We start from the raw sequence: 23,759 nt of genomic DNA, 5'->3' as shown, positions 1-23,759 counted from the left end.
TTCTACCCTTCCATGCTGTGGAAGCTTTTACTTTCACTTGCACAATAAACTGCATTGCTGCTCACTCTCTCGGTCCACGGACGCTTGTTTGGAGCTGGAACACTCACTCTGGGGGTAAGGCCCTTTGCTCAATTCTTCGAGCAAGGGAAGCCAAGAACCTGAGCCCAGAGCCCAAGCTAGACATGGCAAAGGCCCTCCTCAGGGCCAACTGTGAACCCTACAACAACAGATCCGGTTACAGTAGGAGGTGACAGTGATGGATTCTGGCCTAGGCCTCTAGGCTGCTAGTCCCACACTTGCTCCACTACCCCATGCTGCCTCCATCCCAGGTCTCAGAGTTTTATCTTCTCCAAAGATAGTTGATAATATAGACATGGCATGCCCAGTAGTAATTCAGAAAGGATTCCCAGGTAAAAACCACAATAGCTGTCTTGCACTGATGAACTCAGTGCAACAGGTAAGAAATTCATGAAATTATTTCCCCATAAAATACAGAACACATTGAAAAGTTCACTAGTGGCTCTGAAAATGTCATGGGGGATGGAATCTTTAATGAGTTAAAAAGGAGGATTGGAATGTGAAAGAATTAGGAAAAGGATTTGGGTCTTTCTGAGGAGTGGCAGTAGTATACGTAAGTAGAGGCAGAGGCCAGCCTGAGTCCCTGAATGACGGCATCAAGATGAGACCTTGCCTCTCATCCCTACCAACCTACGCTGGCCATGTAGCATAGCAAGAAATAAAAGTTCATTATTTTAATCTACTGAAGTTTGAAATCCAGACATCCACGCGAATGTTTGTTACTATATCATAACCTAGCCTATCCCAATTTATGTGAGCACCTACTAAAAGGCACTCGATAAAAGATGGTTATCATTTGCTGGCGAGGTTGCAGAGAAAAGGGAACACTTACACACTGTTAGTGGGAGTGTAAATTAGTCCAACCATTGTGGAAAGCACTGTGGTGGTTCCTCAAAGAGCTAAAAGCAGAGCTAACATTCAACCCAGAAATCCCATTATTGGGTATGTATGCAGAGTAATATAAATCATTCTACCATAAAGACACATGCATACAAATGTTCACTGCAGCACTATTCACAATCGAAAAGACATGGAATCAACCTAAATACCCATCAGTGACAGATTGGATAAAGAAAATGTGGTGCATAGACACCATGGAATACTATGCAACCATAAAACAGAACAAGATCATATCTTTTGTAGAAACATTGATGGAGCTGGACCATTATCCTTAGCAAACTAATGCAGGAACAGAAAAACAAATACTGCATGATCTCGCTTAGAAGTGGGAGCTAAATGATGAGAACTCAAAGACACAAAGAAGGGAACAATAGACACTGGGGTCTACCTGAGGGTAGAGGGTTGGAAAAGGGAAAACTATGGGGTACTAGGCTCAATACTTGGGTGATGAAATAATCTGTACAGCAAACCCCTGTGATACAAATTTACCTGTGTAACAAACCTTTACATGTACTCTGGAACCTAAAAGAAAAAAAAGAGTGCACAGAATAAAAAAAAGAGATGGTGATCATTATGAATGCACCCCTATAGCACTTTCCCAATGCCACACCATCAGAGATTGAATGGTAGGCTAGAACAGACCATTGGTCTTATGCAGATTCTTGGCTAGGGAAAGAAAAGAGGTATAACCGAGGACAAGTCAGTGTCAAGATCAGATTCAGGGAAGTTCGGAAGTGCTCAGATAGACCATAAGGAAATTCGGGTTACAAAACAAACCCTGGTGCATCATGCCCCTTACGTACTGGGTCGGGCCTTTTCCCTCCTGCCCAGATTTCTCCCACTTATTCACTAATCAGTTCAGATTCCACTCATTCTTCAGACTCTAGTTTTAGTTCCACATATTCCCTCAAATTTCCTAACCCTTCAAGCCTCTACTATCTGCAAAATAGACCATGTAAAGCAGGTGCTTCAGCAATTCTTACTTTTACTTCCCATTTTATACTTAATCAAACATTTGGTATAATCTGTTTCAAGTATGTCAATCTTGTTTTTCTAACCAGACTACAAGCCCTGTGAAGATGCCATGTGTTTTACTGCTTTTATAGTCCCCCACAGAAATGATTCCAAGGGACATTTTTACACTGATTTAAATGCCAGGGAAGAAAAGAACATGGTATCATCCTTGGGGTTGAGGAAAATTTGTTTTAATGACTTTGGAAGAAAGTAGAGAAATTCACTAACTGGGCTTTATAGTAATGCCTTAATCTCGCTAAATATACATACTACTCTTTCTTTAAGTGGAAATACATTACTATAAACGCTACAAGTCAGTTGGGTGCAGCGGCTCACAACTATAATCCGAGCACTTTGGGAAGCCAAGCTAGGCGGATCACCTGAGGTCAGGAGTTCAAGACCAGCCTAGACAACATGGCAAAACGCCATCTCTACTAAAAGTACAAAAATTAGCTGGGCCTGGTGGCATGTGCCTGTAATCCCAGCTACTCAGGAGGCTGAGACAGGAGAATCACTTGAGCTTGGGAGGCAGAGGTTGCAGTGAGCCAAGATCATGCCACTGCCCTCCAGCCTGGGCAACAGAGCAAGACTCAAAAAAAAAAAAAAACCCTACATGTCTTTGATTCAGCTTTGTTCAAATCGAAATTAAAATCAGAGATGACAAGTAGTTTAGCGGGAACCCTGAGAAAAACTACAAGGAAGCATTTTTAAGAATTTAAAACACTTCATTAAAAATTAGCATTTGTTTCTAATAGGTTAAAAAGTTAAATATTTATATACCAGTTATAATAAACTTTAAGCTAAATCTGTGTAAGTTCTCTATTTGAAATCATAAGGTTAGAGCACTGAGCTAATATTCTATAATATTGAAAGTTGGCTTTCATAATTTTGAAGACTGTTGGTATGTAACCTTGAAACTATCAATATTTCTTATGCAAATTTTATTGATTAAATGCAGAAAAAGTAGTTGGTGAAGGTCAAGATGAAAACAGTGTTTGTCATGGAAGGTTGATCCCAGAGAGATGACCTCTCAGAGATAACCTCCTGATCATAACTGGTCTGGTCTACTTCTAGTCATCCATCCTGGAGAGTGATGTTGTGCAGATTCTCTTAAAGTTAACTAAATACATTCCTCCTTACAGGAAAAAATAAAGTAGCTTCAATATACCTTAAATCATGGTGCATAACTTTTATTTTAGTCAATAATATTGCAGTAGAAGCACTCTTCTGTCTCTACAAAATCAACTCAGAATCTTCCCTATCTGTGTGCTCTTGCTGCTAACAGCTTGGTTAATTCTCCCCATAGGAGTCATTTGGCTTGCTCCAAAACCGGTTCCTATCAGTTGTACAAGTTACTGAAACGACATAATTGAAAATTAGGTAAACCAATGAAATGTGTGCACAGAAAGAAAATGTGTTCTCTTTTCTACTAAGAAACACATCAATAAAGGCTAGGTGCTATTTCTACATAGGTATTAGGTATGGGTGAGGTAACTGTAAAAAAGAGTAACAAAATCACTCAAATCTGGAGGTGTTCTGCACTTAGATTGTTCACAAGTGTCAAATTCTTGCTCCACTTAGAAGAAATCAAAACTGGGAAGGGTGGGTGATATAGTTTAGATGGCTTCGTGCAAGAAAGATCATAACTCCAGCCAGGGGTAATACACACAACAAAAGATCGGCAAACAAATGTACATGTATATATTTTCAGTTAAAACAGATGGTCTATGTATATATTTTTGTGATTCACTGTTTTAACTACATTTTATTGTATATAACTGATCAATTACTACAAATTGGTGTGAGGCTTCTACTCACTTATTAAACGGTTGTAGAGATGACACAAGCATATAGATAGAGACAGTGAAATTTTAATAATCAACTTAGAAGATGCCAGAGTAATGTTGGTGCCTAGCTGGAGGAATATGAACACACATCAGGATGTGGACAAGGTTGAAGAGATGACCCATAACTTCCTTTATATTTATATTCTCAAGGAGCTATGAATTTTCCCACCTTTAAAGACTATTTAAGCATTCATCATTTTTACAGCTTAGAACAATCACTTATTTACAAATGAAACAACACAAATATCAATAGCAGGAAAGAACCATTGGCTACTATCCTGAAAAGAAAACACAGATCTTCTTCAAGGTCTAACTTAAGGAATCCAAGGTGCTCACACACCTGGCACCATGAGGAAGTAGCTAGGCCAGGCCAGGGGTGCTGAGGGGCAAGGGTGTGGGGTGGATAGGAAGGGTCCTGACTCTAGGGGCTGTTGTCCAGGACAGCAGGTCCACCTCCTGAGGGTTCAGCCCAGCCAGCAGTGAAGTGATTACAGAAGAGAGAAGCCCATCACACGGGGGCAGCTCTCAGTTAAAGATGAACACCAGTTACTGAACTCTGTACGCCAAGTTTAGAAATCAACCATCACAACCATCATGGGCCATGTCGTACACCGGCACTCATGCCTCCCTGCCAGAGTGGTCCAACACAGGAGCCCTGGGCTAGGAGAGAACTTGGTATCTGTATTCTGAAAACTCCTATGGACAATTCTGACCCCCCTCTTCATGAGCGACCTTCATGAGAATCACAAATCTCCTGAAATCCACCACAAATGAATGTGCATGTGTGCAAATGTTCAGTATTCTGGAGCGCTTGTCCACAGCTTCCATCAAATTGTTTTCATCAAAATTTTGTAACTCAAAAACATGGAGAACCACTGTTCTGAACTCAGTTCAAGTCTTCACCATCCTGGTTATCTCCATAGTCCTGAGGAAATCTGAGATGAGGCTGAACACAGCATTCCCCCGTACACAGCCTTCCTGCTGCATGTTCTCTGTTTTTTTTTTTTTTTTTCCAGTCTCCAATCTGTTCCTTTCTTCACTTCTATTTTTACACTGAAAAGTTTGGGTTTCAAAATAACTATAACCTAAGAATTCCTCAGATAAAAGACACAGAAAAGTAAATTTCCAATTTCCCTTACCCTACTTCTCACACATTCCTGTATGGTTTTATTATTAAAACATTTTTAAAAATTAAGGGCATTTTATGTCTGCTTTTCCTATTAAGTTAATGGCTTGAACAAATATACACGTATTTAATGGTCAGCATCATGGCTTACCTATGTTTTTAAAATTACAGATTATACATATAGATAGCACTCTTTTCTCCTGTGTCTGGTCTAAACACATGACAATAACAAGAAAGGATACAATGTTGTATGTGTAAAACAGGCTCCAATCTGTGCTGGTAATTTGGTTTTATAAATAAGAACATTCTCTGTCCAGGAATAAGCCCCAAGCATTCAGATTTTCCAAAACAACTCTCTGTAACCAGAGTATCCAAATAAATTCAAGCATTTTGATTTCAAAACTGATGTAGCTATCTGCCCCTGATTGAGGTTCCTCTAAGTGCACATTAGATAAGCCATTTTCTACTATTTCTGAGCAAAATGAATATTCACTATGCAAAAGAACATGCCCTATCATAATTATATAACCAGTTCAAATTTGTTTTTAAGAAATGTAAGACATACTTGAAATGCCAACCTGACAAAATCGCTGAAATTAAGCTTTAAGATATATTCGTTCATTAGGAAGATTTCTAAGAAGCCTTAATATCAAACCTAAAATGTATAGTAATCGACATATTTTTCTGAGATCCAGATTTCAGCATAGAGGCAGTCTCAGTATAGAGCAGAAACAACATGAAATCTGACCCTATCTGACCTGGATTATAATCTCAATTTCTCTCAATCCAGTAATTTAACCAGATTCCTTCTTGGTAAAATGGAAATAACATCCATCTCACTAAGGCTATGATGAGAATCACCTGGGATAACAATCGAGCAAGCCTTTGTAAGCTAGGAAGAGCTATCTAAAAGCAAGGTACTGTAACTGCTGTTCTCTTTTTAACGCCAGTCTTCCAAAATGCATAGTATGCTTCTTGCACACAAGTCATTAGAATGAGGTGACAACGGTTATCTTTGTGAGAATGAAGGTGAGAAAGAAGGGCCAAGGTAGCCGAAATCCTTAGCAGAACAAGCGCTCCCTTGCATAAGAGGTGCAATGGGCTGACAGCTAGCTGCCTGGCCACATCTTTTGACAACCCCCTGGTGCTCAGTGTCAGTGCTTTGGCGCAAAAAGCTAATGCACTAGGAGGTCAGCAAGCTCACAATGATGGCAGCTTGAGGCTCTCTCTCCTCTGGCAAACAGCAAACTCCTATGTTTCTAATGCAAGGCTTTGTGTATCTGATTCTGCAATGCATCTGCCACGCCTGGGGAGCTGTTGGGAGAGGGAGCATCATGAAGATAACCAGCAGCCAGAATAAGATTCCTGAGAGGCCAGGCCAGGTGCTACCTAGAGAGGCCAGCACGTGGGCTCCACATTTCTGTTGAACACACCTGTGCTCACAAGTGAGTACCATCAGGCTGAAGTCCCAAGGTGCACTCACAGTTCATTTCTCTTTATCTGAACAGAGAAAATCATGTACTTTCACACCTGTCATGCATTCCACAGGCTTCTGAGCATTTTTTTTTAAATGGAGATATAATTCACATACCACAAAATTTACTCTTTTAAATTTACCATTTCACTGTGACTTTTAGCATATATACAGCTTGTGCAACTGACACCATTATCTAATTCCAGAATGCTTTCATCATCCCAAAAGAAACTCCGTTCCAAGTAGTAGTCACTTCCCATTCCCCACTACCCCCAGCTTCTGGCAATCACTAATCTACTTTCTGTCTCTCTAGATTTGTCTATTCTGGACATTTCCTTTAAAAATGAGTAATGCAATATGTGGCCATTTGTGATTGTTTTTACTTAGCATTAGGTTTCAAGGTTCACCCATGTTGTAGCAGCTATCAGAGCTTCATTGCTTTTAATAGCTGAATAAGTTTCCACTGTATGGGTATACCACATCTTGTGTACCCATTCATCAGCTGATAGACATTTGGATGGTTTCCAACTTTTGTCTACTATGAATGATGCCACTATGAATATTCATGAACAAGTTTTGTGTAAACATGTTTTCAATTATTTTAGGTATATACTTGGAATGCAATTGCTGGGTCATTTCTGGGAACATTTGAACCCTAAAGTTTATGTCATCACCCTCTGTGTACCCATTTCCATGGTGGACAGAAAGACAGTTCACCAGAAACCCCAGAAGTCAAAGGAAAAAATGAAGACAGGTAGAAAGGGAAAAAAAGGTTCTGCATGAAGCAATATATTGCCGCTCTCAAAGTGCCATTAATAATATACCTCCCCTGCACCATAACACAGCAGTAGCCATAGCTAGGATGAGGAGACCAGCACTGGGTCTCAGTTGGCACAATCCTCTTTATAATAAGAACAATGAGGCCAGGCGTGGTGGCTCATGCCTGTAATCTCCGCACTTTGGGAGGCCAAGGCAGATGGATCACCTGAAGCTGGGAGTTCAATACCAGCCTGACCAACATGGAGAAACCCAGTCTCTATTACAAATACAAATTAGCCGGGCGTGGTGGTGCATGCCTGTAATCCCAGCTACTTGGGAGGCTGAGGCAGGAGAATCACTTGAACCTGGGAGGCAGAGGTTGCAGTGAGCCAAGATAGTGCCATTGCACTCCAGCCTGGGCAACAAGAGTGAATCTCTACCTCAAAAAAAAAAAAAAAGTAAAAAAAACAATGAACATATAATGAGTAATGAGTGCTTCCTATGCACAAGGCACTGTGCTGAGCACATTTTATAGATTGTCTAATAGTAGAGAGGATAGGGGAAACAGGATGACTGAAAACACTCACTCATTGAGGCCAATTCTGCTTTCTGCCAGAGTGGCGTAATTCATGTCTAGTATAGGCCTGTAAGGAAAGGGGAAAACAGAGGAAGCTAAATTGCCTGACGAAGAAAATGACATTTATTTGCTAGAGCAAGGTAAGGAGTGGGGGTGGTTGAAGGCTTGAAAATGGAAAAGGGGTTGATGTGTAGATAAAAGAAGGCAGGAACAATGGAGCAGGGGCCTAAGAAGAAAAGACAGCCTGTAAGAAATCCCAATGGCGAAGAAAACTTTAATCAGTTTTAGTTGATTTCTGTTTGAACCACGTTGATATCTTCCTGCTTTTCCCTGAGACCTTCAGTAAGGCTTGTGTGGGTGTCACTCTGGAAGATTAGAGAAGGGGGCAATGCAGAGCGAAGAGGAGACAGCAGTGGTCAGAGGTGAAACACTGAGCTAGCAGCAGGAATTCAAAGAGATGACTGGGAAGGGTAAGCCCCATTATTAACAGAATATTGGAGGGAAGAAAAGGTACGGAACTTATAGTACATGGTTCAAGCCATTTTAACTATTAGGAAAAAGGGTGACCCCAAAAGCTGGAAGAGATGAGATCACCTGCCTTTCATACTATAATCTACCCAACAACACAATAGTTATGTTATAAAGGTGGGTAACCGGGAGTAGGAGACAAATCCAAGATTTATCACGTTAATGTTCACTGCATAACAATGGACACTTGACCTTCAAGACTTTATGGTGCCATTCCCATCAATGGTCAGAGAGTACCAAAACATCTCTCAGTGCCCTGTGGAAGTCTAGGACTGTTCTCATGCTGCAGACGGAAAAACTCTAGCATGAGAGTCTCCTGGACATGACTGGGTCCACTGAAGTTTTTTTCTCACCCACCCTCCTGCCACAGTCACAACTAAGAGGCCCTGAGGCCACTTCTGTAGCAGGAGTTGGCAAAGATTTTTCTGAAAAAGGCCACACAGTAAATAATTTAACCTTTGTGAGCCCAGAAGCAAAATCAAGAATATTATTAATAAATAGGTACTTACCTAACAAGAGAAATTTCCACATTTTTATTGATGAAATTAAACAATTGTGCACAATTTTTAGTAATACAGATCTGTTAATGAGAAGACTGAAATTTATTTATTGGTAGCATTTTTTTCCATTGGAGTTCAAAGTTAGTGTTTCCCAAGCAATGGGGAAAGGACTCCTTATTCAATAAACGGTGCTGGCATAACTGGCTAGCCATATACAGAAGACTGAAACTAGACCCCTTCCTTATACCATATACAAAAAACCAACTAAAGATGGATCAAAGGCTTAAATGCAAATCCTGTAACTATAAAAACCCTGGAAGACAACCTAGGCAATACTATCCTGGACATAAGAATGAACAATGGCAAATGGAATGACAAAGACACCAAAAGCAAACACAACAAAAGCAAAGATTGACGAATGGGATCTAGTTAAACTTAAAAGCTTCTGCACAGCAAAGGAAATTATCAACAGAGTTAACAATCTGAACAGAATAGAAGAAAATGTCTGCACCTATGCATCTGACATAGATCTAACATCCAGCATCAATAAGGAACTTAAATTTATAAGAAAAAAAACAGCCCCATTAAAAAGTGGGCAAAGGTCATGAACAGACACTTCTCTAAAGAATACTTACATGCAGCCAGCAAGCATATGAAAAAAAAAGCTCAATATTACAGATCATTAGAGAAATGTAAATCAAAACCACAATGAGATACCATCTCACACCAGTAAGAATGACTATTACTAAAAAGTCAAAAAATAACAGATGCTGGCAAGGTTGTGGAGAAAAGGAAACATTTATACACTGTTGGTGGGAATGTAAATTAGTTCAACCATTGCGGAAAGCAGTGTGACAGTTCCTCAAAGAGCTAAAAGCAGAACTACCATTCAATTCAGCAATCCCATTACTGGGTATGTAGCCAGAGGGATATAAGTCATTCTACCATAAAGACACATGCACGTGAATGTTCATTGCAGCACTATTCACAATAGCAAAAACATGGAATCAACCTCAATGCCCATCAATGATAGAGTGGATAAAGAAAATGTGGTACATATACACCATGGACTATTATGCAGCCATAAAAAAGAATGAGACCATGTATTTTGCAGGAACATGGATGGAGCTGGAGGCCATTATCCTTAGCAAACTAATGCAGGAACAGAAAACCAATTACCATATATTCTTACTTGTATATGGGAGTTAAATGATGAGAACTCATAGATACAAAAAAGGGAACAACAGATACTGACTAGGACCTACTTGAGGGTGGATGGTGGCAGGAGGGAGAGGGGCAGACAAAATAACTGTTGAGTACCAGGCTTAGTACCTGGGTGATGAAATAATCTATAAAACAAGCCCCCAAGAAACAAGTTTACCTATATAGTGAACCTGCACATGTACCCCTGAACCTAAAATAAAAGTCATAAACAAATAAAACAAAAAACAAACTTTGATGTTAGGGTTTCCTAACATCAGATTGATTACAAACATTCTTCTGTAGAAACCATTCTTAGCTTATAGGCTGAACATAGGCTACATGTGGTTCCCAACTTCTGCTCTGCAGCCACCGTTATCTGAAGCAAATTGAATGCTGGGCTATCTGTGCTAAGAGTCTGTAATGTAATATCCTGATTCAGAAATTAGAGACCTCAAATGGACTTTGAAGTAGCACTTGAAAGATCCAGCTGTTCCTCAAACCCATCGGTCTAGTACCCCAGTGATAGAAACAACCATTCTTTCAGCCAGTATTTCCTGAGAACCTACTATGTTCCAGAACTATCATAGTCACTGGAGATATTGCGGTGAGTAAGAAAAACGACCTCCCTACCTTCATGGGGATGAGACTGCAAACAAAAGTTAAAGCAAGAAAAAATTATCAGAGAGCGGTAGTGCTACGGAGAAAATAATATATTGGAGGAGTCGGGATAGGGAGCTACTTTGGATGATGCAGTGTAATAAGCAATTCCTTTGTCCTTATATTATTCTCAATCCTTTTTTTTTTTTTTTTTTTTTTAGAGATGGAGTCTTGCTCTGTTACCCAGGCTGGAGTGCAACAGCACAATTTTGGTTCACTGCAGACACCAACTCCTGGGTTCAAGTGATTCTCCTGCCTCAGCCTTCCAAGTAGCTGGGATTACAGGCATATGCCATCACACTCGGCTAATTTTTGTATTTTTAGTAGAGATGGGGGTTTGCCATGTTGGTGAGGCTGGTCTCGAACACCTGACCTCAAGTGATACATCCATTTCAGCCTCCCAAAGTGCTAGGATTACAGGCATGAGCCACTGAGCCTGGCCATCAATCTTGTTTTTCAATCAGACATTTGTATTTTTTTCCAATATGATAGGGGTGAAATAGAATCTCATTGTGTTTTGATTTTCTTTCCCTTCTTATTAATCATCATTATATGTAAATGTGTATTTTTTGACCTTTCAGCTTTCCTCCTGTTAATCCCTGATTTCTCTTTTATTTTTCTGTTCAGTTGTTTTTTATTTACTTTGTTGCTGTTCTTTTAAAATTTTGGATATTGATCCTTTATTGGTGCTATACATTGCAGATAGCCTCTCCCAGACTATGACTTGTCTTTTAATTTTTTAGTGCCTCTTGTTTACAAGATTTTAATTTTCATCTAGTAAAGAATCCACTCTATATGAGAATTGGTTGTTAGCTCGCTTCTCAGCAGGGAAATATAGAAAGAAAATCATGGATTTTTAGTTTAAACCTTCGTTTCATCCCTTATAGCTGTGTCTTGCCCAAATTTATTAAAGTGTTGAGCCCTGACTTCCCTGTCTGCAAAATGAGGACAATTCCTACCTCAAGGTTTTGACTTGAGAATCAAATGAAAGAATATATGCAAATCTCCTAGTACAATGGGCTCCTCTCCCACCCCACTCTTAGATTATAAGCTGCTTGAAGAAATTATATTCCTTATAAAACCACATGCAACCCTGATATTTAGACTTTATTGTGTTGATTATCTTCAAAATGTATATAAAATAGCAAGCACAATAATATGCACTTAATTGACTAAAATGTGGAAGACAGGACCGGAAAAACAATTTAGCAATTAGCTCGTTAACACACAATGACTCCAACTGGTCTCCCTTGAACTAAAGAGGTAACAGAGTGGTAGTAAGTGATCCAGTTAATAGGAAATTTGTAAACATTCTTTTGAGGGAAAATTGTATTTCAAAACCCTGGAATCCCATTTATACTGTCAATCCTACTATGGACCAAAATCATTGAACAGAATGTTGTAAAAGATATTTGTAATTAGTTCTGAGAGGGAAAAAAAAAATCACAAACTAATGTGAACAATAAGCCTTAATAATTTCATAATAAATGAGTTTTATGGGGAATACATTTATAATACAAACACTAACAAAAATGTACTAGTATGGCTAGCTTTTATTTCAGATTTAAAAGAAAAATTCAAACTCCTCTGATCCCTGAGTGTATTATATATGCTTTACATTTCAAGGACAATAAAAGAAATATTAAAAATTGCAATGAATATTGGGCTTTACTCACCACAGGCACATACATCTATACCTTTTTGGTACTCACAGGCCAGTGCCCCAGCTGGAAACACAAGACTGAACATAGACCATATTCATTGAACTATTTTCATGGGCCAGGACACCTGCAAGGTGCTTTCACCTACCTGCTCTCATTTCACCTTCACAACAACCTTGTGATTTAAGTATTAGTAATTTTTTTTTTTTCAAAGGAAGAAACTCAAGTTTGGAGAGGATATGCCACTTGTCCATATTAAGTAAGTAGGAGAGCAGAATATAAACTGCTCACTGCAAGAATGGAAATATGAGCCCATCTTGTAGACAAAGCTGCACCATACTGAAGTATTTTCATGAAATTTGTAAAACCATGTAAAGAGGTCTCCGAGATCCCATGCATTACTTTCACTGACTTCTCCCATAATCTACTCCCTAAACTGCTGAAGGAAGAGGCTTCCTCCTATGGCCTAATTACTCTGAGCTGAATGAGCATGTATTTTGCTAATCAGAATTTTTAAGTGATTGTGCGCTAGTCAAAGTACATGAAAAATAAACTAAAATGACTTGCTGTTGCATCATGCACAATAGCAAATGCTATAAAGCACAAATATTGCCTCTGATTTGTGGCCGGATTCTGAAAACATGTTTGTAAGTCGTTCAACCAGCTCCAACTAAAAATAAGTAAGTGATGGTTGTGAAGATGGATTGACATGGAGTTTGATTCATCTCATCAGGGGCTTTGGCCCATTTACACTCATGACTTTATTTATTCAAATAATTTGCTTTATTCTCCCTCCAGAGAAAAAGACCAGCAGACCATCATCCCACCCCTGCTCTGTGCAAAGAATCTAACATAAACAATGTCAACAAGAATCATTGCCTTTAACAAACTCCAGGATGCACCACGGCACTGTTTATAAGATGTAAATGGAGTCTTGTTTTATTTCACTGTTCTGCTAAATTTAGACGTCTGCTTCATTTTAGATCTCGGTCCCCTGAAAAGAGGCTCCCATGCTGTATTCAATACTGTCAAATATGCAGATTCAGTGAGGCGTTCAAAACAGTGAACGTGAAACATGACCTGGATGATGTCCATTTAGACACGGATGATTGAAGGGTTTCCACACTGTGGTGATCGTCGGCATTGTTCGCCACACATCTCCACCTCCCTGACTGTGGCACACAACAGGATGGTCCCTCTGGCTTTGGGTGGGACTGAGCAACTGGCTCTGACCATTGGATTGTGAGCAGAGGTAATGTGTGCTGATTCCAGGCTAGGGCTTTTAATAATGCCACACAAATATCCTCCAGAGCACTCACCCCTCCTCTGCCAAGGTGACCAGCAACGTTCCAGATGGCAGCTGCACTGCTAGCCTGGGGTCCAGAGAGATGCAGTGACAGCACAAAGCAACGCCCCACCCCCGCAACAGATATCTGGCACAAGCAAGAAACAAACCTCTGCTAGCGTGAACCCTGAGGCTGGAGTGTTGTTTGTGACCACAGCATAAACTGGCCTCTCCCACCCAATGCCTCAGGCACATGGTGCCATGAAAAAAGGGCTTGGTGTTGATTAAATTGAGTTTATCTAGTAATAAGTTAGCAGATTGGTGTAATTTAGTATCTGAAGTGAAATGTTATTATCTTGTCAGGGAAAGGTCCTTCGGCCCATAGTTCACTTGCGCCCCCGATCACCACATTCCAAAATCTGTATTAAATAGACCTAAGCAAAATTGAAAAGGAAAAGTTACAGTTGTAACCTTCCAGACTGCCAGTTCTAATGTATTGGTCTGCCAGGGTTCTTAGTTGTAAACAATAGAAACCACTCTGGCTAGTTAAGCAGAAAAGGAATTGATTAAAGATTTATTAGCTTACAGAATCTCAAGGGTAGGGACAGCACCTCCAGACATGCCAGTGTAGACAGTACAGGCTCACTGCTGGGCATGGACACCACCCTGAGCTCTGAATGTCTCTGCTAGAACCTCAGCCACTGAGCTACTCTGGCCCTTGTGCCACCTGCTTTGCATCTGTAGGGTACAATCCAAATTCTCATGCAGGTGTATCTAAATGAAGCCTAGGTCACATGAATGCACTTTGGGTGCAAAGAAAAGTGGGAACGACCTTTTTGTTGTTGTTTCTTAGGAAGGCAGAGAATTCCTCACACACAGGAAAGATATTCAAAGGTGTGACCAAAAAGAATAATAAATACTCACTACATCTGTAGTAGTGGCTGATACGGATAACTAAGGTCTTCAGTGCTCATTTAAGTCATAATCAACTTCCAGAGCCTTCCTGGTCTCTGCAGCTCTTCTTTTTCTCTCTAGTAGGTTTTCAATCAATCCCCGTTTGTACTAGTTTCAGTTGGGACTGTCACTTGCAACCCAGAGTCCTAACTGATACAGAAATAATCATGCATTAAAGAATCCCAGGCTAGCCAGTTGCAAGGGTGGCTGTGAATATTCAGATGCTCTGAAGAAATTTTCAGGTTTTTTTTTCCTGCAAGGTAACTATGCATGACAGAAAAAAAAAAAAAATCAAAGAATATAAGACTCTTAAGTTTGATTTGAGAACACTAATTGGGATTAGGGGCTAAATACTGATACATTCTCTATTAAAAGTCCTTGAAATGGGGGCTGCGCACAGTGGCTCACATCTGTAATCTCAAAACTTTGGGAGGCCAAGGTGGGAGGATCACTTGACCCTAGGAGTTCAAGACTAGCCTGGGCAACAGAGTGAGATCCTGTCTCTACAAAATAAAATAAAAATTAGCCAAGTGTGGTGGTACATGCCTGTAGCCCCAGTTACTTGGGAGGCCTGAGTTGGGAGGTCGAGGCTGCAGTGAGCCATGACTGCACCACTGCACTCCAGCCTGGGGAACAGAGTGAGACCCTGTCTCTAAAAACAATAAACAAATAAGTAAAAAAATTAATAAACGTCTTCACAAATAACTTTTTACTTCAAAAAATATTACCTATACATAGATCTTGTGTGCATATATTCACTGAATTTAAAATGTCAGTAGTATACCCAAGGTGCCAACTTATTGCCAATGCCACTTGGAAATAAGGCTATCTATAAGACTATATATAGATAGAGGAATAGTTAATATTTAAAGAAAGATAGAGCTAGTGTGATATTGTGCCAGAATTGCTAGCCTTTGCTTACTGGTAATAACTAAAATAAGCAGCCCAGGATAACTAAGATCTATGTGTAAACAAATGCTTATCTTGACTTCTGTAAACCACTGAAGTAACAAACAGAATGACAAATGTCCCCTGGCCCTTGGAATGTCCGGAGACCCCCACCCTCGTCTCTGCCCAGGAGGTGAATTACAGAATCCCCTGGTTTTTGGAATGTCTGAAACCTTTTCATCCCCATACCCGCTCCTCACCCCCACTCCCAAGGTGGTTTTTCGGGTATAAAAAGTCTTGGCACCCTCCTTTCGATGCCACAGGTTGGAGAGACGTGAGTCCTCTGTGGTCGCCGGCATAATAAATGACCCTGCAATCTGGCTTACTTTTGTCTTGGTGCTAACTTTCTACGCTCGATCCAGTACAACACCAGCTAGGTATATATATATATATATATATATATACATATATTCACACACACACACATATATATATACACACATTGATGTTAGGGTCTAGGATTAGTAAAACCAAAACTACCTTATACTCTATTTCTAGGTAAGTCCAAGGGCTGGTTGAAATAATAGAATAAAATATGAAAAACACAAAAACCTAAGGGCAAAACTGTGTAAAAATTATACTGAATAGTTATGGTATGCCAAGGACTTGCCTTCGTATGGTAACTTAAAGTTTCTCTTTTCTCTAAGAATGGCTCCAGGATAGGGCAGGGACCCTTGGCCTTTGTTTAGGTCAAGTGGCCTGAGCCGGCTGATCCAGGGTGACTATCAAAGAGATCAAGCCCTGGAGTCCTGTGAGGTGAGCTGTATTATAATAGCACTTGAGGGAGAAGATGAAAGAATTCAGCAAGCTGGGATTTCCACAGCAGCCCTATTCCTTCTCTCTTCCACATGGTAGTCATTAACTCTTCCTCCAATTCAGCGAGAAATCCCAAGCTTTCCCAATAAATTTAATTCTAAAAAAAAATATAATTGTTAGTTATTATAGGCACATACAGTTGTTTATTCTTTCTTTTTTCTTCCTTTTTTGTTTAAGTTAGGCTAGAGCCCAGTTCCTGTTTATAACCAAAAGAATATTAGATTAACTAAGTCCATTCCCCTACAATCTTATTTCCCCAACATCCAGCTCCAGCCTTTCATAACTCATCTGCCTTAACAGGAGCAATTTAAAAGGACCTTTGGCTTTTCTGAACCTAGTAGTCATGTGCCATGCTATCACTGAGCTTGGCAGCAGCCTTAGCCTTGTCACTTTTAGGAAAATACCTGCCAATTTTAACAACCTCTGGCTTACAGTTGTAACTTCAAATGCCTCAGAGGTCACACAGGTGAGGTTAATGGAGAGAATGGTGAGCTGGACTTCACTAGACACTATATGCCCCATATAAAGATATTTATGTTCAAATACTTAAAACACTGTGTTGTTCAAATAAAATTTGTGGGCCAAATTTACGTCCTGAACTGTCAACTAGCAATCCAGCTTGCTACTGGTTTATATTACATATGGGTCTAGATTACAAGGCCCTTAAAATTCAAGTTTCATTCAATCATTTGAGCAGGATAAAAATGCTTCTTGCACAGCAAATTTTCCTACTTTTTTTTTTTAGCAGAACATAAGACATTAATGTAGCCAATGTGAGGTATCTAGAGAACCCAAGTGGTGTTTTTAAAAGAAGCTTATCAATGTTGGTAGATTGCTGCCTCAGTGTGTCTCATGGTAAGTGAAACAGGCTCATGTTACTTTCTATGAACCACAGAACAAAGCATGCCAAACTCCTTAGAAACACAAGGACTCCAAAGGTATTACAGCACAGATGGAAAAACTCAAATGCCTACCCTTGACAGTCTTTGGTTTAACTACTTGACCTGATTCTCTTCACAGACTAAAAAGGAAATTCAATTCTATTTGAGAAAACTGACAAGACAGTCTTTTCCTTGGAGAAAATGGACGAGGACAAATTACACACAAAACCCTAAAATCTCCACCACCAGTGGTTGAAAAACAATTGAGCCTCCATTAGCAGTTCCTTTGCCCACAGAATGCTCTCTGAGGAACTATGGGATTTGGAAAAAGTATGGGGCTCTGTTCCTCATCCAGGACACACCAAAGTTGTAATAAAAACCTGCTTTTCTTTGTGCGACTATAGCGACTGCTGTTTCACACCCACACATTGCTGGAGCTTATTCGATTACCCTCAATGACTTTGTTTAAAATGAAAATGCTTTGCCTCCTAAGGACGGTGTGAGAGGGCTGATTAATGTTGCTCCCTGAAGAACAGAAGTGTAGGTACACAGGGAAAAACCTGAGGAGCTGGAAACTACTGCTGGGCCAGGTTTCCCAAGCAATTCAAACCTACCTTCAAATATTTTTGTAAAGAATAAGGACTCTAAGGCAGTTGGATATTTCAGGGGGCATCCTATGCCATTTTTCCTCTTTCTTCTTGATGACAATCACAGAATTAGAAAACTAAGAGGATAACAAGAAGTGAGGAAGAAAGACCAAGTTTGCCGTATGGTTTTTCAGGAGAAGGGGAAACAGTTCTATTTTTTTTCCCCTTGACACATTGTACCAAAAGATCTGTAACTGACGAACCAAGCCAGCACATTGCTGGGTTCTGGAGTTCTGTGACTCAGAAGTCACTTTGCTATCCAACATATTAAATGTCAAGTAAAATATGTCTGATAAGAGAGATGAAATTTCTGTGAGAAGCTTGGCCACTGAGTGAGTGTCTCTCCTTTGCAAATGAGCCCTGTATTTTGCATCTGCCTTTTAGGTGGATTGCCAACCTATACGAGATAAAACATCCTCCCAAGAGCTGCATTAAAAAGCATAAATCATGGAGACCGTATCTACTCCTCTATAAATCCCTTCACAAAGAACTTTATCCATAATCATAGTAAAGGTCTGTTTCATTTAAGGAAAAAAAAAAAAAAAAAAAAAAACCCAAACAGAAACACATACAGAAGAAAACAGAAGAGAAAGAAAAAGCATCACAATGATATTTTTACACATGCACAGTATGCAAAATTTGGAGAAGAAGAGCCCCAACAGAATGCTTAAAGAGTCTGTAATACACAAGAATATATAAGTTCCAGGGTAGACATAACCAAAAAGGGGAGTATTTATCCATCAACTGTCATTGGCTCTCATTTCACAAAGCTTGAAGTTGAGAACCCCTGATGTCAAAGAACTGAAAATATTTAGAGCTAGTTCCTGGATGACTCTGTGAAGAAGGGGATGAAGAAAGAATGAATTACATGAGGACTATGCTTCAGTACTCTTTTTTATAATAGATTGTTTTCTTTAAGAGAAACATAAGCTATGATAAAAGTGGCAGAATTTTGGTGCTTCTAACACCTGCAATGGAAGCAGAGTAACAAGAAAGACTTGGCAATCCAATTATTTCACCCAGGTTTTCATCTACCCGGAAAGCTGTCCTCAAAATAGAGCTTTTTCTCCTTTATCAATCTGGGAGGTACCGGGAGCAAAGTAACCAAGAACCTAACAATATTGTTGATGAGTATTTTCAACAAATGAAATCTAAATAAAATACGATCCAAGGAGTTTAACAAATAGCTTCCTAATTTTATTTCAATTACTTAATGGTACATTCAGCTTATATTACAATGCTATCTTGATATTAGGCTGAAAAAGAAACATGACTTATCCTTAGAGAGATATGGAGTATTGAGCTCTGTTCCCAGAAGTGGGAGGATGGATTAGAGAACTGATCTTTATAGAGTTTTAGGGAATATTTTAATTCAACTGTGAAATAATGGGAGAATAAACAAATTCAAGATCCCCACTACCCAGGGATTTGGGGAGGTTAGATGTATATCCTGAAAATCATAGCTATGGAGAAGGAAATCTAAGAAAATGTTTACCTTAGGAGGCTAAAAACTTAATATTTTAGAAATAGCAAAAAGACCACTTATTTCTTATAAATTTTTAACCAAAGACATTTATAGTTATGGAATAGGTTGAAATAGTAAGATTCTTATATTTCCACATATTGGGGTCTCAGGAGTAAATATTTACTAGAGGTCACTATGGGAAATGCAATCCTTCCCACCAAGAACAACTGTGGAGACAATACACTCCATCTGAAATGGATTATCAGGTCTCAACTTGTACAAAGCTATGCACAAATCAAACTCTTTCTGTTGTCATTCCAAATGGGGGAGGGGTCAGCATGAAGCAGGGTTGCTATGGGAAGATTTATGGGCTATGAACCTTTGACCTGAGGAATGTCCAAGGTTGGAAAGGGCAGGAGTCATAAGAAAGGGGGATATGGGCCTTGCAAGTAGAGGAGTCAGCATAAGCCACCTTTGCAGGTTACAGTGAATGACATGTGGAGACTGGCTGAGGCTACAAAGCTGGGGCAGACTACAGAAGGCAAAGCTACCACTATTGAGAGTTAAACATGCCAGGCACAAAGCTAAACATTTCCTTTACTTTTTTTCCTAATTTAATTTTAATAAAACTGAGCCCCAGGCCACAGGCTCGGGTTGATTCTCTTTGTTAGCCACACTCACTTACTAATCACATACTATCTTTCAGTTTTAGTGCCACTTGTACCTGGATGACTCCCAAATCACCACCTTCCACCTGGACATTTCCTCCAAGCTCTGGACTCACACATCTGTCTGCCTATTTGACATTTTCACATGCATACCTGAAGGATATCTCAAACTTAACGTGCCTAAAACCAAACTCCTGCTTTCCATCTATCCCCCAAACAAAACAGAGAGACGTAACTGCTCCTCCTCATCTACCTTCCAAACATATTCAGAAACCAACCACTTATCACCACCTCCACGCCTACCACGGTAAGCCACCCCCATCTCCAGCATGAATCACTGTGGCAGCCTCCTAGCGGGGATGGGTGTGAACCTCCCCTCCAGTGCCCCACTGAGTCTATGCATTCCAAACCTGTCCTTTGTAGGACATGGTCCAGCCATCAATACTGTGGTCTGAGGTAGAGACAGAGTTAAGAGTAATTCTTTGACAGGTGACAGCAGAAACAACGGATGTTGAGTGAATTTGAAAGGAAAACTACAGGGTGGGGCTGAGGGTATCAAGGACGGGACATTGGAGGACATCCACAGGGGAATAAAAGCAGCTCCACTCTTTTTTTTTTTTTTTGGGCCGGAGTCTCACTCTGTTTCCCAGGCTAGAGTACAGTGGCTTGATCTTGGCTCACTGTAACCTCCGCCTCCTGGGTTCAAGCGGTTCTTCTGGCTCAGCTTCCTTACTAGCTGGGATTACAGGCACGCACCACCATGCCCAGCTAATTTTTTGTATTTTTGGTAGAGACGGGGTTTCACCATGTTGACCAGGATGGTCTCGATCTCTTGACCTCGTGATCCACCCGCCTCGGCCTCCCAAAGTGCTGGGATTACAGGCTTGAGCCACCGCGCTCAGCCAGCAGCTCCACTCTTAAGAAACATCACACTGTTGGCCAGGTATGGTGGCTCACACCTGTAATCCCAGCACCTTGGGGGGGGGAGGTAGAGGTGGTTGGATCACTTGAGGTTAGTTCAAGACCAGCCTGGCCAACATGGTGAAACCCCATCTCTACTAAAAATACAAAAATTAGCCCAGCGTGGTGCTAACACGCCTGTAATCCCAGCTAGTAAGGAGGATGAGCCAGAAGAACCGCTTGAACCCAGGAGGCGGAGGTTACGGTGAGCCAAGATCAAGCCACTGTACCCTAGCCTGGGAAACAGAGTGAGACTCCGGCCCCCCCAAAAAAAAAAAAAAAAGAAACACCACATTATAGGTCAAACGTCCCCCGCCTTGAGCAGCCTTTCTTGCTCCCCAGGCAGAGCTGAAGGCCTCAATTACAGGATTGGAAATCACCGGATACCTGTGCTAAATGCCTCCCCCACCAGCATCTGAACTTGTTTTGTGCCTCCAGCTCCTGATGCCTATCTGGTAAGCCCTTGGCAAAACTGTGCTGAATGTTTAACATGGTGTCATGGACAGTGAGTTAGGAACTTGGAGAGGAAATGGCTGCTCTCCTCTGGAAGAGCTAATTAAGACTTGCATAGAAGGCGAGGTTTGCGAGATAGAGAAAGATATTTCAGTGTAGCCAGGAAGCTAGCACTGACGGCCCAGAAAGGAACAGCGGTGGCGTGGAAAGACGGAGACCGAGGCACGGAGGAAGCGGGGAAGGGAGGCCGCGGCAGTTGTGCTGGGCTGTGGTGCTGAGGAGGAGGACAGCACTGGGCAGCCGAAGAGAGCAGCGAGGCAAAGGAAGAGTTGTTCTCTCCCCTCCAGGGCCGGTGGTGGGAAGCGGGGTGGAGGTTGGGGTACTTGTCTAAAAGACACGAGGAAAAGCCGGGAAACAGAGTAGTTGCTTCGGAGAACGTGGTTGAGGCTAGAAGGAGGAGCTGATGGGTAAAAGGACGAGGCGAGCTCATACCTGCAGTTCTTTTCATTTCCAAGTCCGACGCAAATTACCGAGCTCCAAAAAGGAGATAAGTGGCCAAAACTTTAACCATCAGAGGCTAAAACTGGACCACTCAGTGAGGTATGAGCCAAGAAGTTAATGAGGTAGGAGGCACAACACTGTCGAGAGTTGTAAGACAAACCCAGGTTATCACTTGGGTCCTCGAGGATCCAATTAACTTCTCATTAAGTAGGGCTGGGTGCTCGGCTTCTCCCCGGGCTCCAGCCTCCCAGCCCCCAGCCAAAGCCTGCAATGGGACTCCAGGGAAATTGGTTCAGCTGGTGGATCTTCAGCGCGAAGAAGGCAGTGGAATGGACGGGCCGAAACGGCGATACCCACCCAGCTCTGGCCAGGCCTCAAGCGGAAGGCTGGCAGCAGCACACCACCTCAATGGCAGCCTCACCTCCTGCCTTCCCCTTTCCCTGCCTGTCAAGCAAGCCCTTCCCTATTAAACTACCAGAACAGAGCTCCGTCCTTCTTCGCAGGATGCGCGGAGCCTGGAAGGGCGCCCAGCCACGACGACGCCCAGCAAGTAATGGCTGAAGAGTGGATGAACTCCCCTCCGCCCCACTTCAGTCTATCTGGGCACTGAAGGATGCGACCCGTGGAGCAGCCGAAGAGAGCACAAGGGGAAGAGAAGAAGCGGAAGCCTCCGGAGGTGCCAGTGGGGCGGCCTGCGGGACCCAAGCGCCAGGCTCCGTAGCGCGGTCGGGAAGGGGATTCTGGTCTCAGGCCCAACACCTACCGCTTTGCCACTGACCTTCCGGCGGGGGCTCCCGCGCGGGGCACAGCAGCTCGGCTCTGGCGTCCCGCTCCCGCCGCCCCCCGGCGGCACCCGCCGCCCGCTGCGCACGTAGATCACCTGCCTCCTGCTGGCGCCGCGCTGCGGACCCGGCGCGGGCAGCAGGTGCGGCCCAGGTGGCCGCCAGGCCGGGCCCGGCGGGGAGCTGTGGGCGGGAGACCCGGGCCCGGCGCGCCGCAGCTCTGCGAAGAGCCGCAGGCCGAGCAGCAGCGCGGCCCCGAGCAGACACCGGCGAAGGGCGCCGCAGCCCCTCCCGGGCGGCCTCTCCCGAGCCATGGCGTTGCTCTCGGGGTCCGGCGGGCCGCGTCTGGCCGGCAGCAGGGATGTGGCCCCGAGGGCCGGAGCGGCCAACTCTGGGAACTCCACCGCGGGCCTGGGCGCGGGCTGGGACCCGCCTCCCTCCCTCGCGACCGAGGAAGCCTCGGCGTAACCTTATCCTGCCATGCCGAGCGCGCCCCGCCGCTGGAAGGGGCGAGGGGCAGTGGGCCGAGCGCGGTCGCAGGGCGCCGTCTCACCCCGCCCGGAGGTGCCAGGGCGGGGCTGTGCAGGGTCCCTCAAGAGGTGCCCTCCGCCCCGGCCTCCAAAGCCTGAAGGAGCTGAAAGATACAGGGCCAGGAAAAGCGCATTCCTAACGGGATCCGGGCCATAACTTCATTTTCTGCTATTAGTTTGTTGGAGAAACACAGGAGGGTAGGTGAGCATACAAGAACACTCAAGCGGTGTGCGCCGTTAAGCACAATATAAAAATAAATAGCACTTATGCTCGGGCTTACAACTCTCTCTATCAAGAAAGAAGAGGATTGGGGCGAAGAGAATAGCACTCAATGTAGAATAATCAAATTAGAGTTATTCCATGTCTAAATTCTGCCTGAAGCCAGTTCGTGCTTTCTTTCCGTGTTATGAAATGTGTGGGGGTGAAGGAGAGGGAAAAAGCCAGCTAAGACATCTGACAGCGGGCGGAGAGAACAGAAGTTACCATGGCACGATGTAAATCAAATTAATTTAGCTCCAAACACACACCTCCCTGCTGTCTCGCA

The 23,759-nt window shown here is 42.3% G+C and overlaps 1 protein-coding gene across 3 annotated transcripts in view; it reads right to left on the bottom strand.

The window, feature by feature from the left end:
- Window positions 1-23,502, bottom strand: part of METTL24 (methyltransferase like 24) — a 111,831-nt gene extending 88,329 nt beyond the window's left edge. For 2 of the 3 annotated variants that reach the window (XR_004267891.1, XM_032275045.1), the window contains exon 1: window positions 22,681-23,502. Coding sequence is in view for 1 of the 3 variants with exons in the window: in XM_032275045.1 (XP_032130936.1) it covers window positions 22,681-22,998 (318 nt within the window). In the remaining 2 variants the exon portion in view is untranslated. The remainder of the gene's footprint in view (window positions 1-22,680) is intronic. The other variant, XM_032275046.1, reaches the window with a different exon arrangement.
- Between the last annotated feature and the right edge of the window lie 257 nt (window positions 23,503-23,759).

This window comes from Sapajus apella, unplaced genomic scaffold (assembly GCF_009761245.1).
Source record: "Sapajus apella isolate SASKATOON/1434 unplaced genomic scaffold, GSC_monkey_1.0 scaffold6, whole genome shotgun sequence".
Taxonomy (NCBI): Eukaryota; Metazoa; Chordata; class Mammalia; order Primates; family Cebidae; genus Sapajus; species Sapajus apella.
The sequence above is the reverse complement of the archived record's forward strand: the minus strand, read 5'-3'. Positions and strand labels throughout refer to the sequence as shown.